At 43.0% G+C, this 13,243-nt stretch overlaps 1 protein-coding gene across 3 annotated transcripts in view; it reads right to left on the reverse strand.

Annotated features, from left to right (window-relative positions):
* Positions 1 to 8,636: 8,636 nt before the first annotated feature.
* LOC138944724 (protein Tob1) overlaps positions 8,637 to 13,243 on the reverse strand; it is an 81,124-nt gene continuing 76,517 nt past the window's right edge. For all 3 annotated transcript variants that reach the window (XM_070315643.1, XM_070315642.1, XM_070315641.1), the window contains 2 exons: positions 10,721 to 11,686; positions 8,637 to 9,871 (listed from right to left, as the gene is read on the reverse strand). In XM_070315643.1, the coding sequence (XP_070171744.1) occupies positions 9,148 to 9,871; positions 10,721 to 11,451 (1,455 nt within the window). In that variant the 5' untranslated portion in view covers positions 11,452 to 11,686 and the 3' untranslated portion in view covers positions 8,637 to 9,147. The remainder of the gene's footprint in view (positions 9,872 to 10,720; positions 11,687 to 13,243) is intronic.

Raw genomic sequence — 13,243 nt, forward strand, 5'->3', positions numbered from 1 at the left:
AGGCGTATCGATTGCTTGTAGAAGCATATGGTGAGGCTGCCTTAAGTGCGAGAAGTTGTCGTGAGTGGTTTCAAAAGTTTAAGAACGGTGAATTTGAAGACATCGAAGACAAAGAACGTAGCGGAAGGCCGAAAGTGTATGAAGATTCGGAATTGGAAGCATTATTGGATCAAGATTCGTGCCAAACGCAAGAAGAACTTGCACTTACATTGGGAGTGACTCAAAACATTAAGTTCCGTTCTTTCACAATAAATGCCCGATTTTTGATTAAAAAACGGCGGAAACTTATTTGTACACCTAATATATAGAAAATAAATTAACAGTGTCATATGTGTGTAATAAAATTTCGTCAAATGGAAAGGATTTAAATCGTCGAAGGGTTAAACGATCGCGATCGAGGGAACCTTGACGCACGCAGCTCTCCTACTTATTCGCCGTCCGTTTGATGCACAAAGAATAATATCATCTGGTTACACTATTGTTTCTGCGAGGTTACCCAAATAATCGCGTTTCGAGGCCGCGTTTTCTTTGGAACTTATAATACTATCTATTCGCTAGGTTAGAATGAATAGAGACGAGAGAGTACTTCGCATTTTTCTCTCGACGCGAACAGAGAAAAGACGACTGGTACAAAAAGACAAGGTGATATTTAAGGTATGTAATAACGAACAAAAAGCACTGACAAGCTGCAAAATCTTGTACATACAGAGTGGTATAAATATAATCGAGAACAAGTAATCGTAATCTTCGGAACTAGCGTGTGTATCGTGTATTAAATTAAATGTTGCGCGCATGTATATGCGCATTGTGTGTCTGTGTATATTATAATCGTGTTTATTTTACAAACGTTTTGCATTTAAGCGCGGATATGCCATTTCACATAATCGTATCGATGATAATTATCTTGGCGCTATTCTCGATCAACGAAAGGACTGTCAGCAATCGATTAAGTATATCGTCAGTGTTAATTAATGCATCGCGAGGTTCTTTTGTTTCTTTTTTATTTCCCATCCTAAACGGATTTCCCTTTGTTTCTCTTCGTCGTATTCTCTCCCCCCCTCTCTCTCTCTCTCTCTCTCTCTCTCTGAATTTCTCGCCATGCGCATAACACTGTTCCGCGACTCTCTTTTTTGTATGCTTTCGTTATTTATATATATATATATATGTATATATAAAAATACAAAAAATAATTTACAAAATGATATTATAAGTTATATTACACGCGAGTTTTTTCGATATCAATATTTCATCGGAGCCCCATACAAGTCGCTCGGTAAATTTCAAGAAACGCCTCATCGTCGCTTCGTGACACTGTTTAAACAAAATATAATGTAGCGGTATATATGTATTGTATATATATATATATATAATCGATATTTATATAAGTGTATATATACATATGCATATACATGCATACATATGCATATATATGTATATGTATTCCATGTATATGCACGTATCTATCTATATATTATATTCACGGGTCGTGATAGAAACAGAAACAAATCCATCATTAACAGGCTAATGTAGTTATATCAAACCACTGTATTATATATTAACAAAAATATATATTATATATATATATATAATATAGTAATATATATATTATTTTTATATATTATATTTCTGTGTGATGCGCGACACGCGCCGCTAATATAATCAAATATCATACAAAAACAACAATAACAAACTATATCAAAAGAAAAGGGTTGAACAATCTTAAGCAAACTACAATTATTATATTCATATATATATATGTGTGTGTAGATAAAATCGACATCGTCGTCGATATTATGTTTTCGTACAAAAATAAAGGAACAAAAAATCTAAAGCCAACAGAAAATACATCTCTAATATATATATGTATAATATAAAAAAAGAAGAAAAATAAAAATAAAAGAGATAAGGAAAGAAATGGGATAAGAAAGGACCTATATATACAGATATATAGGCGAGCAGTGTCTCCGACTCTTTTTCTTTTTCGCGACTAACGGGTGGAGAATTTATCATAAACGTAACAGTATAATATAAGTAATACACATACACACATATATAATATTTGTATAATAAATATATATATATATATATATGTGTGTGTGTGTTCTGTAACAATCATAGGCATACGAAAATCATTCCAATCTTTCTCATTATGCGTCGAGGAAAAAAGTAAGTAAGGCGAACGAACGTGCCTTCACAGTTCACAATTGTACACGCGCACACCCATACACACAAATACATGCGTATCTACACACACACACACACAAAGTCAATCGTTCCATTCGTTCTTTTCCATTCGCACGATTTTCTTTTTTCTCTACAAATTGCGCGGATGGGGGGGTGGGGGTGGGCTTTGGAGTAGGGGGCAATTAACAGTTACATTTAGGATTCGCTTACACGTAGTGTAACGTACTTTTTTTTCTTTTTTTTTTTTCGACACCGAGAGTGTGACTTGGGTGGGGGTACAAAAAGATTTCGCAGACCTCTTCCGCCTCCGCGACGTGGCCTCGAGGAAAAGGGTTCGCATTTCCGCTCGGCATCCGATATTTACCACGACGATATCCCTCTTCTCCTTCCTTCCTCGTATATTATTCTCTGTTTTCTTTTGATTCTCGTGGCTCGCGGCCGAAACGGAAACGAGTAAAAGCGTCAATCGAGGAACGCTCGCCGAGAGTCTTCCGCGTGACGTCGAGGATCAAAGGACAATTGTTTTAGCCGTAATTCTTCGAGCAAAAATCATTGCGTATCTGAGTTAATAATGATCTTTTCCTCCTTCGATCTTCTCCTCGCGTTTCCTCGCAAGACTTTCCGCGAGGCGGCCTTCGTCGCCGTACCCTTCTCTTTCGCGCATTAAGTGTGTGTATGTATAATATAAATATATTATATATATGTATAGTTATGTATATATATATATATATATATATATATATATATATATATGTATATAGTTTACATTCAGCAAGTAGTTAAAGTATTGAAAAATATATATATAATTAATTACAAATCTAATTATCATCCTCTTGTTCATTACTTGGTAGAATAATCGATAGTTTCTTTTTTTTTTTTTTTTTTGGAGATCTGTGTATGTATGTGTGTATTGTGTAAATGTGTTCCGTGTGATATCTCGATGCGCATTCGATGATATCGAAATACGCCATCCTTTTCATTCGGGATAATTCCAGCGGAAAATGGAGAAGGATCGATTTTTTTTTTTTCGGGCTTCCCGCAAACTGCCTGTTCCACATACATATGTGTGTGTTCCACCTTTTTATATTGCAGAGTGTGTTTGTTTTATCGCTACTTTACACGACGTTACCACGGTTATTTGTATTATTTTTTTGCCATTTATGTAAGAGACAATATCGATCTCGCTATAGTTTATAGACATATGATACTTTAAAGAGACAGATTGCTGACATCTTCTTCTTCTTCTTCTTCTTGTAAACTCTTGTGTGTACCCGTGTGACTTTGAACGAACCTGTATGTGTATGTATACGTGTATGTCGCGCGTATATGTATACACTTATATATATATATATATATATATATATATATATATATGTGTGTGTGTGGCTTCTGTCTGAACTTTCCCTTTCAACGAATTAGTACATCCATTTTACGGGGTATGGAAAAAACTATGCGTAATTGTTTTTCTCGCTTATAAAGTATTCATTACAATCGTATCGTAAACGTATAATACTATATGTTTTTTTTTTGTGTATCTCAATCAGTATATGCTCTATCAGTATTAATTAGATTCGCTTAATTTTTTTCTCTCGTTCTCTCTCATTTTCTCTCTCTCTCTCTTTCTCACTGTTGATTCGCGCCGTTCTATTCGCGCCCAGTTACGCATTTTATTGCGCGCGTCTCCTATGTATTTAGTATATCCCCCTTTTTTTTTTATTCCCTTAGTTTCACTTTTGTTTGTTTATTTGTTTGTTTTGAAGAGTATACATCGTGTTTGATTCTTCGCTAATCTGAGCCTCTCGTCTCAAGCCCGAGATCCATTTGATTCGCGACTTATTGCATTGTGAGTTGCCACTCTCGCTCTCTCTCTCTCTCTCCTCCGTGTCTCGTGTCCTATCACCCCGTAATTTCGCACTTCGTGCCCCGTCGTCCATCTTCTTCTCGCCCTCTTTGCCTCTCCTTCCCCTCCTTCCTTTCCGTCGCCCTCGCTGGACCGTGATATTTTCGAAATCGCGTACAGCCGACGTCTTTCATATAAAATCGTCGTGCGTTCAATTCGAGTGCCGTTCAAAAGTCCGAAGGCCCGAGATTCGTTTAAAGTCTGCGAAGTTTCCGCGAACACCGATGATTTCCAAAGTTTTCCGTTCGCGAGCGGATTTCCTTTCGAACGTCCCCTTCGTCGTCCGCCTGTTCGAAATGTCAGCAGAATGCGATCGCGCGCCGTCGTAACTTTCGCGATCTCGTGTCTAGCGAGAGAAAGAATTTCTCTCGCGTGCCCGGAATCTCCCTCTCGCCCGCAAAGTTAGTCGCGCCCGAGAATCCGGCGATGTCGGGCGAAGAAAAAAAGAAAAGGAAAAAAAAGAAAAAAAAAATCTGTGCCGCTCAAGAAATCGATCAAACTGTTAGAAAAATTACGAGAATAAACGCCGCGTCCTCTCGATCGCGATGGGACGACGGAAACGAGGAGTGCTCCGAGTCGAAATTTTCCTCCTACTTTCATCATCAATTTTTCTCATCCTCTGGTTTGCTGAAAAATAATCGATATTTAATTTATGTGAGAGATTGAGCTTCGATTTTTTTTTACACCTCAAATAGATAAAGGAACATTCGAAAAAAGGAGCTCTTGGCATAATTATAGATTAAACAATTTCAAAAGAGAGTGATCTTACTATTTTAAAGTATCAAAGTACAATAGATGGTGGATTGGAAAATTGAGATCCGAGAATAGGTGAAAGATTTCGATTCAGATCCATTTCGTCGCGAGATGAATTCTCTCGACGTCATCGTTTGCGAGATTCGTTGACGGAACGCGATGCGAAACTGATCTCCGTGCACAATGATACTCGAGTGCGTATCTAAAAGGAAGACAAACTCGTCAGATGTCATCGGAGAGATTTTTATATTACGATTAGTTGCTTGAAAAATTGACAATCGGTATTTCTATGAAAAAATAATTTTAATAATTTCGTAATAATGAGCAAATTTTCGCGAAATCGTGTCGGATCAGTTAATCTCGATACGCACCGAGACATCATATTGCAATTCGATCTTTTCCAGCGGCATTTCCCTCCCCCCCCCTCCCTCTCTCCCTCCCTCACCATTCATCGTCTCTATCTTACTCGCATCTTCGTCAATTTCTCTTTAACAATAGCAGGTACTAGCATAGCTACCACAGTCGTACGTATCGTTAATAGTTACAATTAAGTTTAGATATTACTAAAGGGTTCTGTCCTTTATCAGCGTCCACCCTCACGTCTACTTAGTTAATTTCGCGGTTAAAACTTGTTTCGCACCCGCCGGCCGGGCCCATCCGGAGACCACTCGCGCCCACCATCCCCGCATTTCTTCTAAAGCCAAACGTATTTGTTGATTAAATCTACAACTATGTTGAACTACGCTTTGCACCAAGATGTCGTGTAAAAAAATTCTTCCCTTCTCTCTTTGAAATAACGCGGCTCCCGTAATTCGCGATCGCAAATTCTAAGGACGATGTTCGCGAGTCATGTTATCCGTGTGTTTTACAGAGACTTCGTATCGAAAAATGGACCTTACGAAGCACGAATCACGCCGATTTCTTGGATTTACCGCAGCGGGGAGGATCATCCATTAACTAGGGGGGATAATTCGCTACAGGATCTATATAAAAGTACGCGTGAGAAGGAACGACATCACGTCCCCAGAGATCGTGCTGCCGTAGAAATTAAGTCTAAGGAGAAGAGACGCGCTTGTCTAATCGGATCGGACCGGCGATCCCCGGCATTTCCCTCCCACCCCCTCGGGCCCGTTCTCCTCGCCTTTTGTCCCACGACCACAGGATTAAACACTTTTGAATACTTTTAGCACCTAGCGCGCGCGGCCCGCGGCTCGCGGCACCTCCGCCGCCGTTACTGTCGGCTCTCGTCAGCAAGATCCCGTCAATCGCGATTATCGCATGGAATTGAGCGAATTTTTTCCCGCGAACAGTGGAAAATCCACCTCGCCAACATTCGCGAAACTCCCGCTGAATCGAGTTTCTCCTTCGTATACACTGAACGTTATTATTATTATCTTGCGGTGAGTACAAAGTAACTTCGAATTAGCTTCATTATCGATTCGTGGCACGATCTCGAAGCTGAATGGAATATACGGAGCCAGTGCTCAAAACGCGAGCCATAATTATCTTCCTTTGTACAGACGAGTCTAAAAAGGAAGACGGTCTCGATCAAGTGGGAAAAGAATTTTCATCGCAAATTTTCATTGTCACTTGAGAGAGGAGTCGCGTTTGTCATTTATATCAAGAGTTGACAATAACAATGAGATTCCGATGACGTTTTGAAATGAATATTTTGTAGTTAAAGTCAATCGTGCCTGATAGGATTAAAAATTCAGCTGCTAGACTAATTTACAACAAGAGTATCGAAGCAGGTTTTTTTTTTTTTTTTTTTTTTAGAATTTAGTAATAAGTGAAATAAAATCGTTTAACGTCGTAACTGAAATGCAAATTAAGAAACGATCGAATTTCGACGCGATTCACGCGATCAGACGAGCCCGTCGACAATAACGCGCGGCCTTTTAATTACGTAATCACCTAATTAACCTTGTGAACACCAAGCGACAACTCGTTGCTCTCGCAAGATCGTCCCCCGCCCGCCCGCTCGATCATTCTTCTTTTGGATTGGCTCTTCTCGCGCTATCTTTGTACTTGATTCTTTTGTTTTTAGCACCGTAAAGCTCAGCGGGCGACCTCGTTCGGTTTGATTAAAAGGATGCTGTCACGAGGGATCAACTTTGCTGCTAAATTTAGAATTGTTTTTTTTTTTTTTTTTAATCGTATTTGTGACAATTTATTTTGATCAATAAATTACGTTTCTTGCTCGTCTACAAATAATCATTTATATAAATAGAGTACTCTCTACAACGATTATACAATACAAAATAATAACGAGAGGGAATTTCCGGATTCCAAAACACATAACGGCAAAGGGGCCGTGGTTTAACGATTCGAAGAGGTTTTCTCTGACAGCTTGGAGGGTCATCGACACCGGATGTCGAATCGAAAGGCAATATCTCGAAAGGAAATCGATTACCGATGGTTTTTCTGGGGACGGGCGGGGATCGACGAGCAACGAGGTCACTCAACGTCCCTTACGAACACACCGGCTGGCTCCTTTTCTACTTCTTCCTTTGCTCCTCTTCTTCTTTCTTCTAGCGCACATCACTCGTCATACACTCTCTTGCTCTCTCTCTCTCTCTCTCTCTCTCTCTCCCTTTCTCTCTCGTTTTCTCTCCTACATTCTACTGCATTTATTATAAAAATAAAATGTAAAGTCGTATCGAGGACGAGTTTCCCGAACGGTATAAAACTGCGAGCAGCTCTCTTTCCCTACGCTATCACTATACTCGTGGAAGGTTCGATCCTTCGTCTCGATCATGTTGTTCCTCTTCGTACTATTGTACCGTCTCGTGCGCGAATGAACAAGCCGTCATTTATTTTATTTAGGTTCTTCCTTTCTCTTCGAAGGTTCTACGCGGGGAAGCTACCCGCGATCCGATCTTCAGATTCGTTTGCGGACGCGCGCTTTACGTATTTAGTGCCTGAATAGCTTCCGCGTCGCAAACCGGAATGCGTTATCCATTCGGTATGCGAGAAACGTAAGCGACGCCTCGATGTGGAGAAAGCTTGGAAGACACCTTTGTCTTAAATCGATCTAATCTCGGATCTCGGTGACGGTTCGCTCGACACGAGTCGGGGACAAGTGTTGTTGTAAATAGTTCCTACACCGTTTCGCGAGAACCCGTGAAGAGTGAGTGTGCATATTTTGAATATAATACATAGGCTCTACAGATATATATTCATTATTCAATTCTTTCCGACTATATACCAGTGAAAAAATAAATTATTACACATTATTATTACGCATGGTAATATCTGTGTGTGAGTTAGTGTCCGCGTATATATGTGATTTCTCTCTTTTTTCCTCAATACATATGTGTCTCGCGTGTGACGTGTGGTGATGATCTACAATAGTGTGCCCGTATGGGTTCGTATCGTATGTATAGAAACGTTTAAGGGAAGATCTCTGTATGTATACATCTGCATATGCATGTTTATGTGTATGTTTATGCGTCGCGTGTATCTCTATGTGTAACGCGTGTCGAGTGCGTCTTTACCGTCCCAGATGTCGCCGTTTGACGCGTCGTTCAAACGTCTGCCGATGCGCCATGTATGCGTATATCTTTGCGTGTACATATATATATATGTATGTATGTATGTATGTATATGTATTGTGTACAATAGTTACACGGCGCGGCTATCGTCGAACGAGCGCCTCGCGCCGTCGCATCGCAATCGAGTCCTCATCGGGTGTTTGAACCTTAACACATATATACACGCTCTCGTTAGTCGTTTTTAGCCATTTTCTTTCTCCTTTTCCTCCTCTTCTCTCCTCCACGCCTAAGACGTTTTGCACGCACACGCTCTCCGTCCAACCTCCGTCGCACCTTCTTTCCTCGTCTCGATCGCTTCCGTAATCGTCATCGGTGTCGTCGATTGTCCAGGCGGCTTCTCTCTCTTCTTCCTCTTTATCTCTCCCGCGGTCGTCGATAGCTTCCGATAATATATATACGTGTACAAAGTAATTCCTTGTATTGGGAAAAATCGAACGAAAGAGCGTCCCGAGAAGGATGGAAATTGCAGGAGAGGAAAGATAAATCTTGTCGATCGTTTGGCTGGCGCGATCCGAGAAGAGAGACACAGAGTGGAACAGACTCCAGTTATCAAGGTACGGAAGCCGGACTCTGGACGCCGTCTCGGCGACGGAATCTCGGAGACAACGGTCTCCCGTTCTCCTTCCTGCCCGCCGTTGGACCAGCGGCACCGATGACGAAGGCGGGACCGCGCGCATCGGGACGCCGATGCTGTCGGCGTCCCATCGCGGCAGCATTGCCGACATCGATGGTTTGATGAGCACGCGCGGCGAGGTATTAGTTGGCCACGAGCAGATGCTGATACTGGCTGGCCGGATAGGGCGCGACCGAGCTGAGGCCGAAGTTGTTGAGGCCCTCGACTAGGGCGCTCTTGTCCTGTTGTTGCTGCGCTGCCGCTGCCGCTGCCGCGCCGGCGTTGGTCGTCGCGGAGCCGATTGGGCCAAGGTTACCGCTGCCGGCGCTCTGGGTTCCGGCGGCGCCGGTACCCGTGCCGTTTACGCTGCCGCCAGTGCCGGTGGCACCGGTGCCGTTCATGCCGCCGCCGTAAAACTGATGGCCGGCGAGCGCGGTCGGGTCAAGATACGACGATGAAAATTTGGCACCGGCGTAGAGATCGGCCGGCAGATAGCCGCCATGGTTCGACGAGTCGAAGATGTTGCGATGGGGGAACTGCGCGTGATACGCCGCCGCTGCCGCTGCTGCGGCCGGGCCGTGTTGGAAGAAGTACGCGCTTGGGTCCGTGTGCTGCTGCGCGGCACCCGCCGCGGCGACTATGCTACCTGGTGATAGACTGCGACTACGCGGCGAACTCTGCGAGACCGGCAGACCCGCTGCACCGGCCGCGGTCACCTGTTGCTGCTGCTGTTGCTGCGGTGGCTGTTGTTGCGGCGGCTGCTGGTGCTGCTGCTGCTGTTGCTGCTGATGGTGGTGGTGATGGTGGATCTGCTGCTGCATCGCTGCGCGCTGCTTTATATAGTTTGAGAACTCGGTGGGCGACATCCTGAAACCGAGCGGTACCGTGTGGTTCATCAATGTCCGCGCGTGTATACGTATACATTTGCGTGTGTATGTCCCAGGGTGATGGATCGTCTCGCGGTCCGGTTAGTACGAGTGGGTTGGCTAAAGTTAATCCTTGCTCAATTGATAATGTACGCGATCGTACATTCTATTAATCTCTAATAAGCTTCGGATAAGCATGCTCAGTTGCTTTGTAAACATAGCGTACCGATTGATCTTTTATCCAAGGACGGTCCCACCGTGCAATTTGTATTTGTTTTCGTACCGCGGGAACTGAATAAAGTTAATTTTTACCAAGGACGTAAGAATATACCTGAGACACAATTTCAAGCAGCATTCTAAGTGAATATAGATTAGATTATCTAAAAGAGTTTAACAAGTGTTGAAAACAAACAGGTTTATAAATAATCATTTTATTTTAAATAAATTGCATTATAAATTATTTAATATTGTATTTTTTATATATTTCGTTGTCAACATTTTTTGAATAAACTTTAATTGCGTTATCGTGCACGATAAATCTCCAGCGCGATAATTACCCTCATAAGTAATTATTATACAGTTACACTCTCTCTTTTATCGCAAAACAAATGGTAATAATCATTATATAATTTGGAAAATAAATGCTTATTTATATATTCATGATCATACGAAACATCTTTACCAAACAATTTAAAAGAATAAAAGAATAACCAAATAGACTTAATTCTCATGATAATAGTCAAGTTAATTATCGCTCTGAATATTCGTAAGCTTCGACATAACAATTAAATCTGAGCTGAATTAGTCAATTAGTCGATAGAATGAAAAGAATATTGCTCTATATACTAACCTGTTGGCGCGTTTGCTGCTAGTCTTAAGCTTGGTACTGCCAAACTTGGTCTGGGCAAAGGTGGCGGTGGTGAAGGTAAGCGGGGCGGTGGTACGCGGGATGAAGGCCGGTACGGGGCTGGGCGAGCCCTTAAAGGAGCTGGTAATGGGCGTGGGCGAGGGTGCCGACGAGGAGCCGGATCCGTGACCGTTCTGCTGATTGTTGGACGAGCCGTTGCTGGCGTTACTGCCGAGCGAGCTCGAGAACGGCGAGGTGGACTTGGGACTGAGGCTGAGACCGCTCAGGGACGTGCTGACGGCCTCGATCGGCCTGAAGCACTGCGCCTCCGGATTGAAGGTCTTAGTGACCTCGCGATCGGCCGAGGTCTCGTCGTGCGGGTCGCCGGTCTCCGAGTACAGGATCTTCACGGCGTTCAACTCGCCGATACGGTAGCTCACCTCGCCGGGATCGACCCAGACGGCGAGTTCGGCCGGCAGGTTCTCCAGGATGTCCTGGATCGGCACGCCGCTCTCCTTCGCGGCGCGCTCCAGCACCGGGTCGACCGGGTCGCCGGTCTTCAAACACCTGAAAGCCGAGCCCTTGAACGGTTTCTCCGGATACCAGTGGCCCTTGAACTTGTCCTTGAGCGCCTTCTCGAGCTCCTCGCCGAAGATGTTGACCCGTCTGCGCGGCAGTTTATTGTAGAGATACGATATCACGAAGTTAAGCGCCACCTGCACCTCGATATGCATCTTGGCCTTTGGTGGAAGAATCTTTGGGCTGTTGTCGTCGCTCGTACCGGGATAGCACCGAGGACGTCCACACGATCGGCCGTCTTGCCACCGGCGGGGAATTGTTCCGCAGATGGTGGTGTGTTATATACACGTGCGCTCGACTAACGGAGCTGCCGGATGTGGTGAACGTTGATTTTTCACCGCGCGCGGACTGTCGTCATGCGAGTCACGATAGTCGCGAATATCTAGGGATCTGTAACCATGTATAAAAAGGAAAATTTATGAGAGATCTATCGTAATCGAGATAAATAATGCGATAATAATAATTGATCGTATCGATTGCGCGATTCCTTCAAAATATATGCATATACCATATACAAGGTGTTCCATATAAGTCTAATATTTTTATTATATTATATAGTAGACATTAACGTATCTACTTCATCAGATGAAATACAATAAAATTTCTTCAAATGTTTCATTATAAAAAAAAAAAAAATGTTAAATAAATATTAAATTTAATTATAACAGAGAGTTACCAAGATTTTGCAGAATCGAGAAACGACGAATGTGTTGACATTAAAAGAAAATGAGATCTCGATGCATTTCCGAAAATTGTGCTAAACTGACAAATTCCTCCTTTCAATTTCCGATTCAATTCCTACATTACGGGGTTAAACGCCCTTTCTCTCGCGGGGCATCTATTCTACTCTCCTCTCGGCAAACCTTAATTACGATTCACAAATGAATGGCGCCAAGTTTGCCGACCGTCGAATGGGAATATTATCGCGCGGGGCGGCGTTCATTCTCTCGTCTGCATTATCAGAGATCGACAATAGATCATCGAGCGCGCTCTTTCCCTCTATCTTCCTCCTCCCCCACAGCCAAGTTGTATGCAAAGATCTGGATGTTGATCGTCGCGGCGCGGATTCCACGCGGTGAGAAGAGCGAGATCGCGTCAAAAAGGAGCTCGCCGAGCTCGTCTGCTGGAGAAGGATTCGACGGCGTTTATCGGTTCCTTTCACGAGCGAGGTTCGCGCGCATTGAAACGGAACGCGGCTTCCGGTTACCTCGCGCCGTCTCTCGGCCTCGTGCGCTCAAGGAACCGGAACAGAGAGCCAAGCCGATCGTTCCTTCGTCGTTGCCCCTTGAGACGTCACTGAGATAATGCTACCCTCGAGGATTCGCGCGAGTATCGACGAAATATTATAGACGAAATTAAATAAAAATATTAGATAACCCAATCACCATTTTTTGATAATTGAAAGTATTTATTTAAGTAATGAAATTTAAATAATAAACAATATGTAAAATATTTTATTATTTATGGCTAATCGACTGATGCTCAGTCCATCTCGATCGCTCTGGCAATTAGTTCCTTTCACGATTTAGAGAATTTCAGACCTATGCCGGTACTTATTAGGTGTACAACTTTGCTTCCGCCGTTTTCCTATAGATGGCTTTAGCGGTAAGTAGTGGTCGAAATAAATAGATCATAGACGTCATGCGATAAACTTGGGCATCTGTCAACATAACCCCATAGAAACATTAGTCGATTTGTGTCTGCGTCATAAAGTTATTCTCGATTGAAAATGTCAGTTTACGAGCCAAATTCTCGTCATTTGCGGGAGGTTTTAATTTTCTGCTTCAATATGAAGAAATCTGCGGCTGAGCTTCATCGAATGCTCTCGAATACTTATGGTGAAGCCGCTATTAGTGAAAGAACGTGTCGTGAGTGGTTTCGACGCTTCAAGAACGGTGATTTTCACGTCGAAGACCGGCATAGCGGTGGAAGAGAAAAGGTTTTCGA

This window comes from Polyergus mexicanus, unplaced genomic scaffold (assembly GCF_030449975.1).
Source record: "Polyergus mexicanus isolate NDT 795.1 unplaced genomic scaffold, iyPolMexi1.0 SCAF_2, whole genome shotgun sequence".
Classification (NCBI taxonomy): domain Eukaryota; kingdom Metazoa; phylum Arthropoda; class Insecta; order Hymenoptera; family Formicidae; genus Polyergus; species Polyergus mexicanus.